At 34.3% G+C, this 12,737-nt stretch overlaps 1 protein-coding gene across 1 annotated transcript in view; it reads left to right on the top strand.

Annotated features, from left to right (window-relative positions):
• STT3B (STT3 oligosaccharyltransferase complex catalytic subunit B) overlaps positions 1–12,737 on the top strand; it is a 105,525-nt gene that overhangs the window by 48,008 nt on the left and 44,780 nt on the right. The window contains exons 2-3 of the mRNA XM_040479986.1: positions 248–356; positions 3,926–4,213. Coding sequence (XP_040335920.1) covers positions 248–356; positions 3,926–4,213 — 397 coding nt within the window. The remainder of the gene's footprint in view (positions 1–247; positions 357–3,925; positions 4,214–12,737) is intronic.

The following is a 12,737-nucleotide window of genomic DNA, read 5'->3' as shown; positions in this document are numbered from 1 at the left end:
AGCATTACTCGTTTTGTAGGCATGGGTTGGGGGTTGGGGGGGGGGGAATGGGCCTTTGTTTTTAGTTATATTGGTAGTATTATAAGCCTATTCCTTGAAGAATAATGTTACTCAGTTTCTATGAAAGAAATATTTATGTAGCTATAGAGTTAAATATAAAGATATTTGTTTTTATAATATTAAAAAGAGCTACTTGTTTCTAGTAAGCAAACTTTTATAACATTTCCTTTTTTCCTGTTTTTTCTAGGTTTAACTATAGATCAACACATCATCTTGCATCTCATGGGTTCTATGAATTTTTAAACTGGTTTGATGAAAGAGCATGGTATCCACTAGGAAGAATAGTAGGTGGTACTGTAAGTATCACTGCAGTTATTTATGTTAATCACAAAGTTTTATAGTTGTTTGAGTAAATCATTAGTTACTAAGGTGATGGAGATCCTTGAAACCTTTGTATAGTTAACTAATACAGTTTCCTGTAGCTGATTATCCAGTATTTTTTTATTTACTAAATCTCTTCCTGACACTCCCTCCCCACCCCTTCCCTGTACATGTTTGTGTTATCTCATACTAGCCACTATTTCTAACAAGGGGAGACTGGGAGGGGAGATTTCTTGTCATAGTACATCTTAAGTTCAGGTTATTTGCGGTTTTATTTTATTCTGTAACAACTTTGTTGAAATCATATTTTTTGGAAGGAAATCGAAATTTAGAAGAATCAGATAGTTTCAATTTTTAGGTCCTAAAGCTGCCCTAAATTACTTCAGGTCATTGAGTATTGATCATAGCTCATGGGAAGCTGTTATATTCAGAATGTGACATAAGGGAAAATATGTATGGGATCTGGAATGTAGGAAGAATGTTGAAAAGAAAATGATAGGTAGACATCTATGGGGAACATATATTTAGCCTTATTTTTTGTTAGAAGTTTATCACTTTTGTTAGATTTCTTAACCCAAAGAAACTTTGACGTTGTTGATTATCTGCATTATATATTTGTCTTTTGTTATGTTAATTTCAGTTTATTTCCTTCCCCACATTTTCTTGAGATTATTTTGATGTTTTTCTGACTTGTTGATACTTTACTCAATAACCTTTCTTTGTTTTCATTTCATTTCATTTCATTTCATTTCATTTCATTTATTATTTTAGAGAGAGAGCACACACAAATGGGGGAGAGGTGCAGAGGGAAAGAGAAAGAATCTTATGCAGGCTCCACTCCGAGTGCAGAGCTGTACGCAGGTCTTGATCCCACAACTCTGGGATCATGACCCAAGCTGAAACCAACAGTCATGCTCAACTGACCACCTAGGCACTCCTGATGTATTTATTTTAAAACTATAAATTTCCCAATAATCACTGTTTTAGCTACATTTATAATGTATAAGGTTTGATACATAGTATTTTCATTTTCATTCAAGTTGAAATTTAATTTCCATTATAATTCCCCCGGTACACGGATTATTTAGAATTTGAGTTTTAAACATAAGAGGATTTCCTAGTTATCTTTTTTTACTTTATGCTTCTATTATGGTTAGAGAACAAACAGAAATTTCAGTCCTTTGAAATTTTTGAGACTTGATTTGTGGCCTGCATATAGCCACATTTTATAAATGTTCCCTCTGTGTCAGAAGAATACGTTCTCCATGATAGTGAGATGTTTTTCTAATCTGGGGCATCTTCTTATCCTTGATGTAAACAGAGATACAGAAACAAGGAGAGGAGCCATGATGGTCTCCAGGGCAGATAAGGAAAATATATCCTGTTATATACCTTAGTGCAGTATTTGATGAGTACAGTTTGTTTCCTGGCATGTGTATAACTTTTTATTTTGAATTCGTCGTCACTGGAGGGCTTGTTTTCTTCTCCAAGTGGTATTTGGGACCATTTTTGTAATACTTTTTTCTCATTTGCTTTCACCCTAGCCAATAGGGATTTTACTGGTTTTAGGACAGTTTTTAGAGGTTATTTCTCAGCTTGAGGCTTACATCTGAAGTTGTTGTAAATGTGGAACTCACATTTACACATGTATTGAATGAGTTTCTGATTTTGTTTCTATTCAAAGCTTTGGAAGTAAGTCAAAAAAGTTCCTTACTGCTTCCCTTGATGGGTGGGTATAATTTGTCTAGTTCCATAAACAGACCCTGGGTTTGTGCTGGGAATTAGGTATTTTCTCTGATCCCTGTCTGGAGCCGCCCTGCTAGCCTCCAGTCTCAAAGATGTGTGTCCAGCCTGGAGTGTTTTTCTTTTCTCATTGGGGCTCCCTTGGCATCAGAACCTACTTTAAATTCCTTCTATGTTTTTGACATCTAGAAGCTTCCCTTTCTTGTGAGCTTAAATATGTTTTTGTTGTTGTTGGGTGGGTGTTTTTGTTTGGTTGGTTTTTAAGGTCCTTTGCTCCTATACTTGTATGTATTTTGGCTCTATTTTTTGTGTCAACTTAGTCTGCCATATTATCTTGGATGTATTGACTACCTTAAGAGGTATTTGCAGATTCATTTTCATTTCGTTTTTTAATATGGCTGTCAAAATCGTGCGTTGGGACCTGGTATTCTATGTGAAAAAGCACACAATTTTAATTTTTAAGAATTGTGATGATTGCCACACTTTACCCCCTTCCTTAATCACATTCTCCTTCCATGCACTGAATAGGTATTGTGCATCTATTTTATGCTAATTGTTGTTCTGGGTGCTGGGGAAACTTTTCCTGCTCTTCCAGAGTTCATATTCTTTTAAGGGTGTTGAGTTTAATTGATAATAAATAAAGTAACGAAAAGTATGTTAAATGGTGGTAAGTGCTAAGGAGAAGAAGCAAGGGAAGGAGTTAAAGACCATAGACGGTTTGCACTTTTAATCAGTATAGCTAGGAAAAGAAACGTAACTTTTTTTTGTAGTTTCTGTGATAAAAGAAAGGAAAGAATCTTTCAGGTGTTAGATAAGGATGGAAATGTAAATACACATTTAATCACCTATGAATAGCTCAAAAATAATATCCTACTTATTTTTCTCTGAATTCTCAATGTTATCATGTTCCTCTTTTAGGGTAAGGTTCAATTGGCCTCTTGTAGTTTCTTGTTATTCTCTTCCAGCCTTAAATACTAAGTGGTGTAAAAATGTTCAACCTTTCAGGATCCCAAAATAATTATCTTTGAATTCACCAATTGACTAGTTGTATTTTTTGTTTTGTTTTGTTTCCCTATTTAGAGTTGTTTACATTCCAAATCTTGGCTTTGAAAGGCAGGAAGACACTTAAATAATATGGCACATAACTTTTCTTCTCTTTTTTTCTCATTCCCCTTACATACACAAAAGTGTGGGCAACGTTGGAGCCTGTTAAAACCCTAAACTTAAGAGTAAGTTAGAGGGCACCTGGGTGGCTCAGTCAGTTGAGCATCCGACTTTGGCTCAGGTCATGATCTCACAGTTTGTGGCTTCGAGCCCCGCATCAGGCTCTGTGCTGACCCCTTGCTCAGAGCCTGGAGCCTGCTTCAGATTCTGTGTCTCCTTTTCTCTCTACCCCTCCCCCGTTCACACTTTGTCTCATTCTGTTTCTCAAAAATAAATGTAAAAAAAAAAAAAGAGTAAGTTAGATGAAGACCCTGTTTTATAGTGAAAAAATAGTAGAATCTATAAGAAAGTTGCCGACAGTTTTCTATTTCTAAACATTTTCAGTTTTAATCATTCAGTCTATCTGATCGTTTATTTAAATATGTATTGCTCCATTTATAAGCTTTTCCTTTGTATCCAATACAAAAGAACATTTAGTTTTGTAGTGTAGAAGTTCAGTGAAGAAGGCAAACTGTTTTGAGATCTTATTCTCAAACTTACTATAAACAATATGTAATAATAAAGAAAAGAACTTATGTTAGTCTTTTTAATTCCCTTATTTTATATGCAGTTAAATTTTCCATTTTTGTCTTCCTAGGTTTACCCAGGGTTGATGATAACAGCTGGCCTTATCCATTGGATTTTAAATACATTGAACATAACAGTTCATATAAGAGACGTATGTGTGTTCCTTGCACCGACTTTTAGCGGCCTTACATCTATATCTACTTTCCTGCTTACCAGAGAACTTTGGAACCAAGGAGCAGGACTTTTAGCTGCTTGTTTTATTGCTATTGTGCCAGGTTACATTTCTCGCTCAGTAGCTGGCTCCTTTGATAATGAAGGCATTGCTATTTTTGCACTTCAGTTCACATACTACTTATGGGTAAGTAACACTTAATGTTTTGCTACCATTTAATACTCATGAACTCTGTGTGGAAATGCTGTAGGTTGTATACATTTGTCCTTTATCAATTATAGTTCCATATAGGGATCTATTTCTATTCATAATCAACTTAATAATGCCATAACATTTTAAAATGTCAGGTACTGCTCATGCGTGCATTCTCCCTTCCTCTTCCCCTCCCACCCATGTGTGCATATAAGATTTTTTACAAGAATCTTGTTATGCCTGTTTTAACAGATGATGATGATATCATTTATATGTCATAGCTCCAAAAAAGAGGATAACAGAAAGCATCTATTGATTTTGTTTCTTTTTGGGTGGAGAGAGGGGTCAAAAATATTTAAGATAAGTTGAAATATGACTTAGTGACTTGGGATTTTGAATTCTATTGCAAAACTAGCATTACTTTGCTTTTACCAAGTTATTTCTTACCAATTTATATACCCTATATTTCCCTTTCTTGTCTTACTGCATTAGCTAGTACTTCCAATACAGTGTTCAAAAGGAGTGGTGAGAGGGGACATTGTTAACTTCTTCCTGATCTTAGTGGGAAAGCTTTGAACTTCTCAACATTAAGTGTGATGTTAGCTATAGATTTTTGGTAGATATTATCAAATTGAGGAGGTTCCACTCTATTATTAATTTGCTGAGAGATTTTATCATGAATGGATAGATTTTTTCAAATGTTTTTTCTGTATCGATAAAAGTTACATGATCTTTTTTCCTTGAGTTTTTTGATGTGATAAACATTAATTTTTTTAAGTTCATTTATTTTAAGAGAGCAAAAGAGAGAACGAGTAGAGTGGAGAGGGGCTGAGAGATGGGGACAGAGGATCTGAAGCATGAGCTAATAGCAGAGAGCCCGATGTGGGGTTTAAACTCATGAACCTGTGAGATTATGACCTGAGCTGAAATCAGACACATAAAGATTGAGCCACCCAGGCACCCTTTAATTAATTTTCAAATGTTGAACCAGCTTTTCATACCAGGGATAAGTCTCACTTGATTATAGTATATAATTCTTACAGTACATTGCTGGATTTGATTTGCTAATACTTTGTTGAGGATTTTTACATCTATGTTCATAATACATATGGCTCTGTAGTGTTCTTTTAATGTCTTTGCCTGGTTTTGATATTAGGATCATACTAGTCTCATGGAATGAGGAGGTATTCCCCTTACTTCTATTTTCTGAAAGATTGTAGAGAATTGGTATAATTTCTTCCTTAAATGTTTGGTAGAATTCATCAGTGTACCCACTTTGGCCTTTTGCTTTCTGTTTTAGAAGGTTATTAATTATGGGTTCAATTTCTTTAAAGGATACAGATTTCTTTAGACTGTCTCCTTCTTGTGTGAGTTTTGGCAGGTTTTTGTCTTTCAGGGAATTGGTCCATTTAATTTAGGTTCTCAAATTTGTGGGCATAAGGTTGTTCATAGTATTCCTTTATTATTTTTTTTAATAAATGCCCATGGGAACTGTAGTGACATCACTTCATCCATTTCTAAAAGTAGTATTTTATGTGTTCTTTTTTTTTCTTAGTCTGGCTAGAGACTTACTGTTTTGGGGGTGTTTTTTTATGTTTTATTTTTTGAGAGAGAGAGCGTACACGCACAGTGGGGCAGGAGCAGGGGCAGAGAGATAGGGGAACAGACAATCTGAAGCAGGCTTCTTCTGGCTAGAAGTCCTGTAATTCTTATCTTTGTTCTACTTTGGGTAAGGTGTCTTTACTCTTTCTTCGTTCAGCATTTTTTCTTTACTTTTAATTTTCTGTAGTTTGATAAGATGTGCCTGGTACAGGGTAGTTGGATTTTTTTTTGGCATTTATTCATTAGTGCTTGATCTGTGGTTTGGTGTCTGACATCGATTTAGAGAAATTTTCTGTCATTGTTTCAAATATTTATTCCTTTCTCTCTTTTTTCTGGTATTTCCACACATGTATATCACACATTTCGTTGTTGTTCCACAGCCCTTGGATTTTCTGTTCTGTTTTGTTCCAGTCTTTGTTCTCTTTTCTTTTCAGTTTTGGAGGTTGCTGTTGATACCCTCTAGTTCAGAGATTCTTTCCTCAGCTATGTTCAGTCCATTAATAAGCCCATCAAGGGCATTCTTCATTTTTGTTACAGTATTTTTTATCTCTAACATTGCTTTTTGGTTCTTCCCTAAGATTTGTCTCTCTACTTACATCACCCATCTATTCCTGCATGCTGTCTACTTTATGCATTAGAGCCCCTAGCGTATTAATCAATTAATGTAATTAATGTAATTGTTTTACATTTTTGATCTCATAATTCCAATATGTTTGTCGTATGTGGTTCTGATGCTTGCTCTGTCTCTTCAACTTGTGTTTTTTGCCTTTTGGTATACTTTGCAATATTTTTCTCATAGCCAGACATGATCTGCTAGGTAAAAGGAATTATGGTAAATAAGCCTTTAGTAAAGTGGATGTAAGGTGTGTGGAGAGAGAAAACATTCTGTAGTTTTAGGATTAGCTGTCTTTTAGTAAGCTGGACTGTAAACTTTACCAGTGTCCCCCCCCCCCGCCCGGCGCCCGCCGCCGTCCGTAAGTAGATAGGGCTGGTTGGCTACTCCAGTTTGTCCTCTGTCATTTCCTCACTTACAGATCCAAGAGTTGTTGATTTTTTAGTCTGCTCAGCTTTTTACTTTTTGTTAGAATGGAATGATTCTGTACTTCTGAAACTAGAAACCAGAAGTATGTTGCCAAGTTCTATAAACTTAATGTTCTTTTTAACATGTAAAAGGATGTTACTTAGTACTGGCTTCAGCTTAAAGCTTGCATGTATTTAATTGTTTGTTTGTCTGTTAATTTACCTGTAGCCTATGCTCATACTCTTTCATGTTGAAAACTGCCAAAATTATTACATGTGAATATATTTTTTATACGTTGAGTATATTTTTAGGTAGCTAGGTGAGTGGAAGCATTATTTTTCTCTTGAGTAAATTTCATCTTTTAAAATTACTGAGCTCTTGCATATTTTCACTTTGGCAAGGAATTCCAGAGAAGAACAGATCAGTCAGATGGTTACTTGATACTGAGTTTCAGAAGAAAACACCTGTGAAGATGAAGATGCTGACAAGCAGTAGGATGCTGCTAATGCTGCTGTATTCACCCAAAAATGTTTAAAAACAAACTTTTTTAGTTTATTTTGTGCAGCTGAGAAAAAAAATGTTTGGAACATCTGTTTAAGGCCTTCCAAATGACATGCAATTTTTTAAATTATAAAAGTATGTACGAACGTTGATAGATCTTGACAGTATACTGCCGAGTGGAAAAATAAGTTGAGGTAGGATATGTACAGTATAATATCCTTATTTAAATTTTAAACAGTACAAATTATACCATATGTTGTTTGTACCTATTTATAATGAAAGTATAAAAATATAGCATATATCCATCATATGCACCAACTTCATGCAGTAGGGGTGATTTTGAGGAAGGACTTTGAAGGAGTTTGCTATGTGAGTAAAAAAATGTTAATGAAATCAACAAGCAAACAGGTATTCTCATTTACAAGTCTGGATGGAGTGGGGGCGCCTGGGTGACTCAGTGGGTTGCACTTGGGATTCTTGAACTAGGCTTTGGTTATGATACCGCGGTTCCTGGGTTCTGGCCCTGTGTCGGGCTCTGCACTAATAGCACAGAGCCTGCTTGGGATTCTTTCTCCCTCTCTTTCTGCCCCCACCTTCCAAAGTGAATAAACAAACATTTTTTTTAAATGTATGCGCTTTTATGTTTGGCTCCCATTCACTTAGCATAATCATTCATGTTACTGACATGTATCAATACTTCATTTCTTTTAATGGATAAATAATTCATTATATGGATATGCTGCAGGTTTTTTTTAACTATTATCAGTTGATGGGACATTGAGTTTTTCTCACATATTGATTGTAATGAATAATGCTAACTTTTGTGTACCAAGTTTTTTGGGGGATGTATGTTTTCATTTCTCTTTAGTATATATCTAAGAGTAAAATCGTTGGTTCACATGGTAACTCTGGTTAGCTTTTTGAGAAACCTCGAGACTGTTTCCCACAGTGGTTGCACCATTTTACATTCCTACCAACAATGTAGGAAAGTTTTAATGTCTCTAAATTCTGTGGGTTGCCTTTTTTACTCTGTTGACATTGTCTTTTGGTGCACAAGTTTTAATTTTCCTTGAAGTTCAATTTGTTTATCTTTTCTTTTGTTGCTGTGCCTTTGGCGTCCTATCTGAGAAATGACTGCCAAATTTAATGTCATGAAGCTTTTGCTGTGTGTTTTCTTCTAAGAGTTTTTGGTCTTAGATTTATCTCTGAGTGAATTTTGTATATGGTGTTAGGTAAGGGTTCAACATCATTATTTTTGCACAGATGTCCACCTTTCTCAGCACCATTTGTTGAAGATTATCCTTTCCCCCATTTAATGATCTTGGGACTCTTGTTGAGTATCATTTGACCATATATGCAGAGATTTATTTCTGGGTTCTTTATTCTGCTCTGCTTGTCTGTCTGTAGGTCTTTATAAAGCCAGCACCAGACTATTTTGATTACTGTAGCTTTTTAGTAAGTTTTAAAATCAGGAAGCATATTTTGTCTGGCTTTGTTCTTTTTCAAGATACTTTGGTTATTAGAGTTGTTTTGAGATGCTATATGAATTTTAGAATGGGGTTTTTACTTTTGCAAAAAAACATCATTGGGATTTTGAATCAGAATACATTAACCTTCATAGATTACTTTGAATATTATCATCTTATTATTGTCTTCCAGTTCATGAAAGAGCATGGTACATTTCCATTTATTTATGCCTTTAATTTTTTATAATGATGTTTTAGAGTTGTATAAGTCTTTTACCTCATTAGTTAATTCATATGTATTATTTTATTCATTTTGATACTATTGAAATTGGATTTTTTTTCAGTAATTTCCTTTTCAGATTGTTCATTGTCAATATATAGAAATACAACTGATGTTTATGTATTGGTTTTGTATCCCATTATTTAGCTGAATTCATTTATTAGATCTAACAGTGTGTGTGTGTGTGTGTGTGTGTGTGTGTGTGTGTGTGTGTGTGTGTAATCTGGAATTTTCTGCATAGAAGATCATATAATTTGCAAACAATCATTTTACTTATTTCTAATTTGGATACCTTTTCTTTTTCTTGCCTAATAGCTCTGGTTAGAACTTCAAGTACAATTGACCCTTGAACAACACCAATCCACTTATATGGGGTTTTTTTGGATAAATACAGTTCAGTATATAAATGTGTTTTTCTTTTCTTATGATTTTTTAAATATTTTCCATGGGGCACCTGGGTGGCTCAATTGGTTAAGTGACTGACTCTTGATTTTGGGTCAGGTCATGATCTCATGGTTGTAGGATCAAGGCCCACATCAGGCTCTGCTCTGAGCATGGAACCTGCTTGGGATTCTCTCTCTTCCTCTCTCTATTCCTGCTTACACTCTCTCTCTCTCCTAAAATAAATAAACAGTAAAGTAAAATATTTTCTTTTGCTTACTTTATTGTAAGAATACATTATAAAATACATGCAACGTACAAAATATGTGTCGATTAACTGATTATGTTAGGGGTAAGGCTTCCAGTCAACAGTAGGCTATTAGTAAAGTTTGGAGAAGTTAAAAGGTATATGTGGATTTGCGACTGTGTGAGTGTCAGTGCCCCTAATCCCTGCGTTGTTCAGTGGTCAACTGTAGTATGTTGCAAAGAAGTTGTGAAAGTGGTGGGGGGAGGGGTTGTGAAAGTGGGCCTTGTCTTGTTCCTGATCTTACAGGAAAAGCTTCAGTCTTTCACTATTTAGTGTGTTTTCTGTGGGTTTTTCATATATGACCTTTATTATATATGGTATATTAACATACACTGTTATTAAATATGTAATATATGTTATATATTAGTACATGATACTTTGTATATTCATATTTTAAAATATTTTTTATACATATTTCTCAGTTGGACTGAGATATTCCTCTAGAGGACTCCTTAGGAGAGTCTCATAAGAACAGTATTCATTCCTCAAGTCCTTGCATGTTTAAACCTGTTTTTCAATAGCTTGAGAGTTGAGCTGGATATAAAATTCTAGGTCATACATTCTTTGCTTGAATTTATTAAAATCGTACCACCTGCATTTTATTTTGCTTCCTACTGTCAAGAACCTAATTTCATTGTTTCATAAGAAAAGTGGTCTTTTTTTCCCCTGAAGTAATTTTTTCAATATCATTAAAATAACAAATTTTCTAAATGTGTCCCAGAATTGACCTTTCTGGTAATGGTGCTCTTTTTCAACATGTAGATTGATAACTATTTCTGAGAAGTTGTCTTTGAAATCTTAAATATCAGTTTATTTCACTGTTTTTCTTGGATTTTCTGTCTTCTATATTTCTTTATGACCCTTTTTCTTTCTCTTGGCTGAATACTGCTGGTATTCAATCTCTCTGGGAATTCATACTTGCTAAATTTGGTTTTTAGTATTCTGTTGAGGGTTTTTGCATCAGTGTTCATGGGTGATAATTGGTCAGTAGGTTTTCTTGTAGTGTTTCTGTCTGGCTTTGGTATCAGGGTATAATGTTGGCTTGATGGAATGAATTGGGAACACTTCATCCTCTTCAATGTTTTAGAAAATTTTGAGAAGTATCAATAATATTAGTTCTTTTAAAGTTTTGTAAAATTTACCAATGAAGCCATCAGGTCCTGGGCTTTTCTTTGTTGAGAATTTTATTTTTTTATTAAAAAAATTTTATTTTTAATGTTTGTTTATTTTTGACAGAGAGAGAGAGAGAGAGAGAGAGACAGAGCATGAGCGGGGGAGGGGCAGAGAGAAAGGGAGACACAGAATCCGAAGCAGGCTCCAGGCTCTGAGGTGTCAGCACAGAGCCCGACATGGGGCTTAAACTCACAGACTGCAAGATCATGACCTGAGCTGAAGTCGGACGCTCAAGTGACTGAGCCACCCAAGCGCCCCTTTGTTGAGAGATTTTTGATTACTGGTCCAATCTCTTTATTAGTTATAAGTCTATTCCGATTTTCTGTTTCTATGTGATTTAGTATTAGTAGATTTTATATGTATAGGAATTTGTCCTGTTTCATCTCAGTTATCCAGTTTGTTAGAGTACAGTTATTCATAGCACTTTCTTATGATCCTTTTAATTTCTACAAAATTAGTAGTAATGTTTACATTTTCATTTCTGATGTGGTGATTTGACTTTCTTTTTTTTTTCTTAGTGTACCTAGCTAAAGATTTGTCAATTCTGTTGATGTTTTCAAAGGACTCCTTTTTGGTTTCATTGATTTTTATTATTTTTTTATTCTTTATTTTGCTTACTTCTAATTTTTATTATGTTCTTTCCTTTAGTAGTTTTGGGTTTAGTTTGTTCTTTGTCTAGTTCCTTAAGTTTTACAGTTAGGTTGTTAATTTGAAATCTGTTTTTTTTGTTTGTTTTGTTTTTTAATGATGTGTTTATAGGTATTTTTTCTCTTAGCACTACTTTGCAACCTCCCTTGAGTTTTGGTGTGTTGTGTTTTCAGTTTCATTCCTCTGTAAGTTTTTTTAAATTTCCCTGTTATTTCTTCTTTCATCCATTGGTTGTTAAGGGCATTTTGTTTAATTTCCACAAAATTGTGAATTTTCTCATTTCACTTCTGTTATTGGTTTCTAATTTTACCTAGTTGTGGTCAGAGAATATGCATTCTGTTGTATCTATCTCTGTAGAATTAATCTGTTGCCTAAGATATGGTCTATCCTAGAATATGTCCCACGTGTACTTGAGTGGAATGTGTGTCCTTTTTCTTACTGGGTCTATTTGGTGTATTATGTGAAGTCCTCGGTTTCTTCTTTCTGGTTCTACCAGTTATCTAGTGGTGTATTGAAATCCCTAACTATTATAGAACTGTTTCTCACTTAATTTCTGTCAGTTTTTGCTGCATATATTTTGATGGTCTGTCATGAAGTGTCTAAATGTTGTAATTGTTATACTTACAGCATTGCAAGTTTTGTTAATATATATTGTCCTTTTTGTCTTGAAACCTTTTTTGATTTAAAGTTTGTTGTGTCTGACATTAGTATAGTCACCCATTCTCTGTATAGTAACAGTTCATTACTGTTTGCGTGGAATATCTTTTTCCATCCTTTAAGTTTCAGTATATTTGTGTCTTTAGATCTAAAGTGAGTGTCTGGGAGGCAGAATATAATTGTACCATGTGTTGTTATCTATTCCACCAGTCTTTGTCTTGATTGGAGAGTGTAATTTAATCTAAAATAATTATTGATAAGAAGGACCTTATTTCTGTCATTTTGCTATTTATTTTCATATGCCTAGTAGTTTTTCTGTCTCTCATTTCCTTTATTATTGTCTTTTGTCTTTAGTTTTTTTGTAGTGAAATGTTTAAATGCATTTCTCATTTCCTTTTGTGTATATGTTCTTGCTGTTTTCTTTGTGGTTATCATGTGGGTTACATTTAGCAATCTAATACTATACTACTCTTATTTCAGTT

The sequence above is a fragment of the Herpailurus yagouaroundi genome, unplaced genomic scaffold, assembly GCF_014898765.1.
Source record: "Herpailurus yagouaroundi ecotype Mexico unplaced genomic scaffold, PumYag 159, whole genome shotgun sequence".
NCBI classification, from domain to species: Eukaryota; Metazoa; Chordata; class Mammalia; order Carnivora; family Felidae; genus Herpailurus; species Herpailurus yagouaroundi.
The sequence above is the reverse complement of the archived record's forward strand: the minus strand, read 5'-3'. Positions and strand labels throughout refer to the sequence as shown.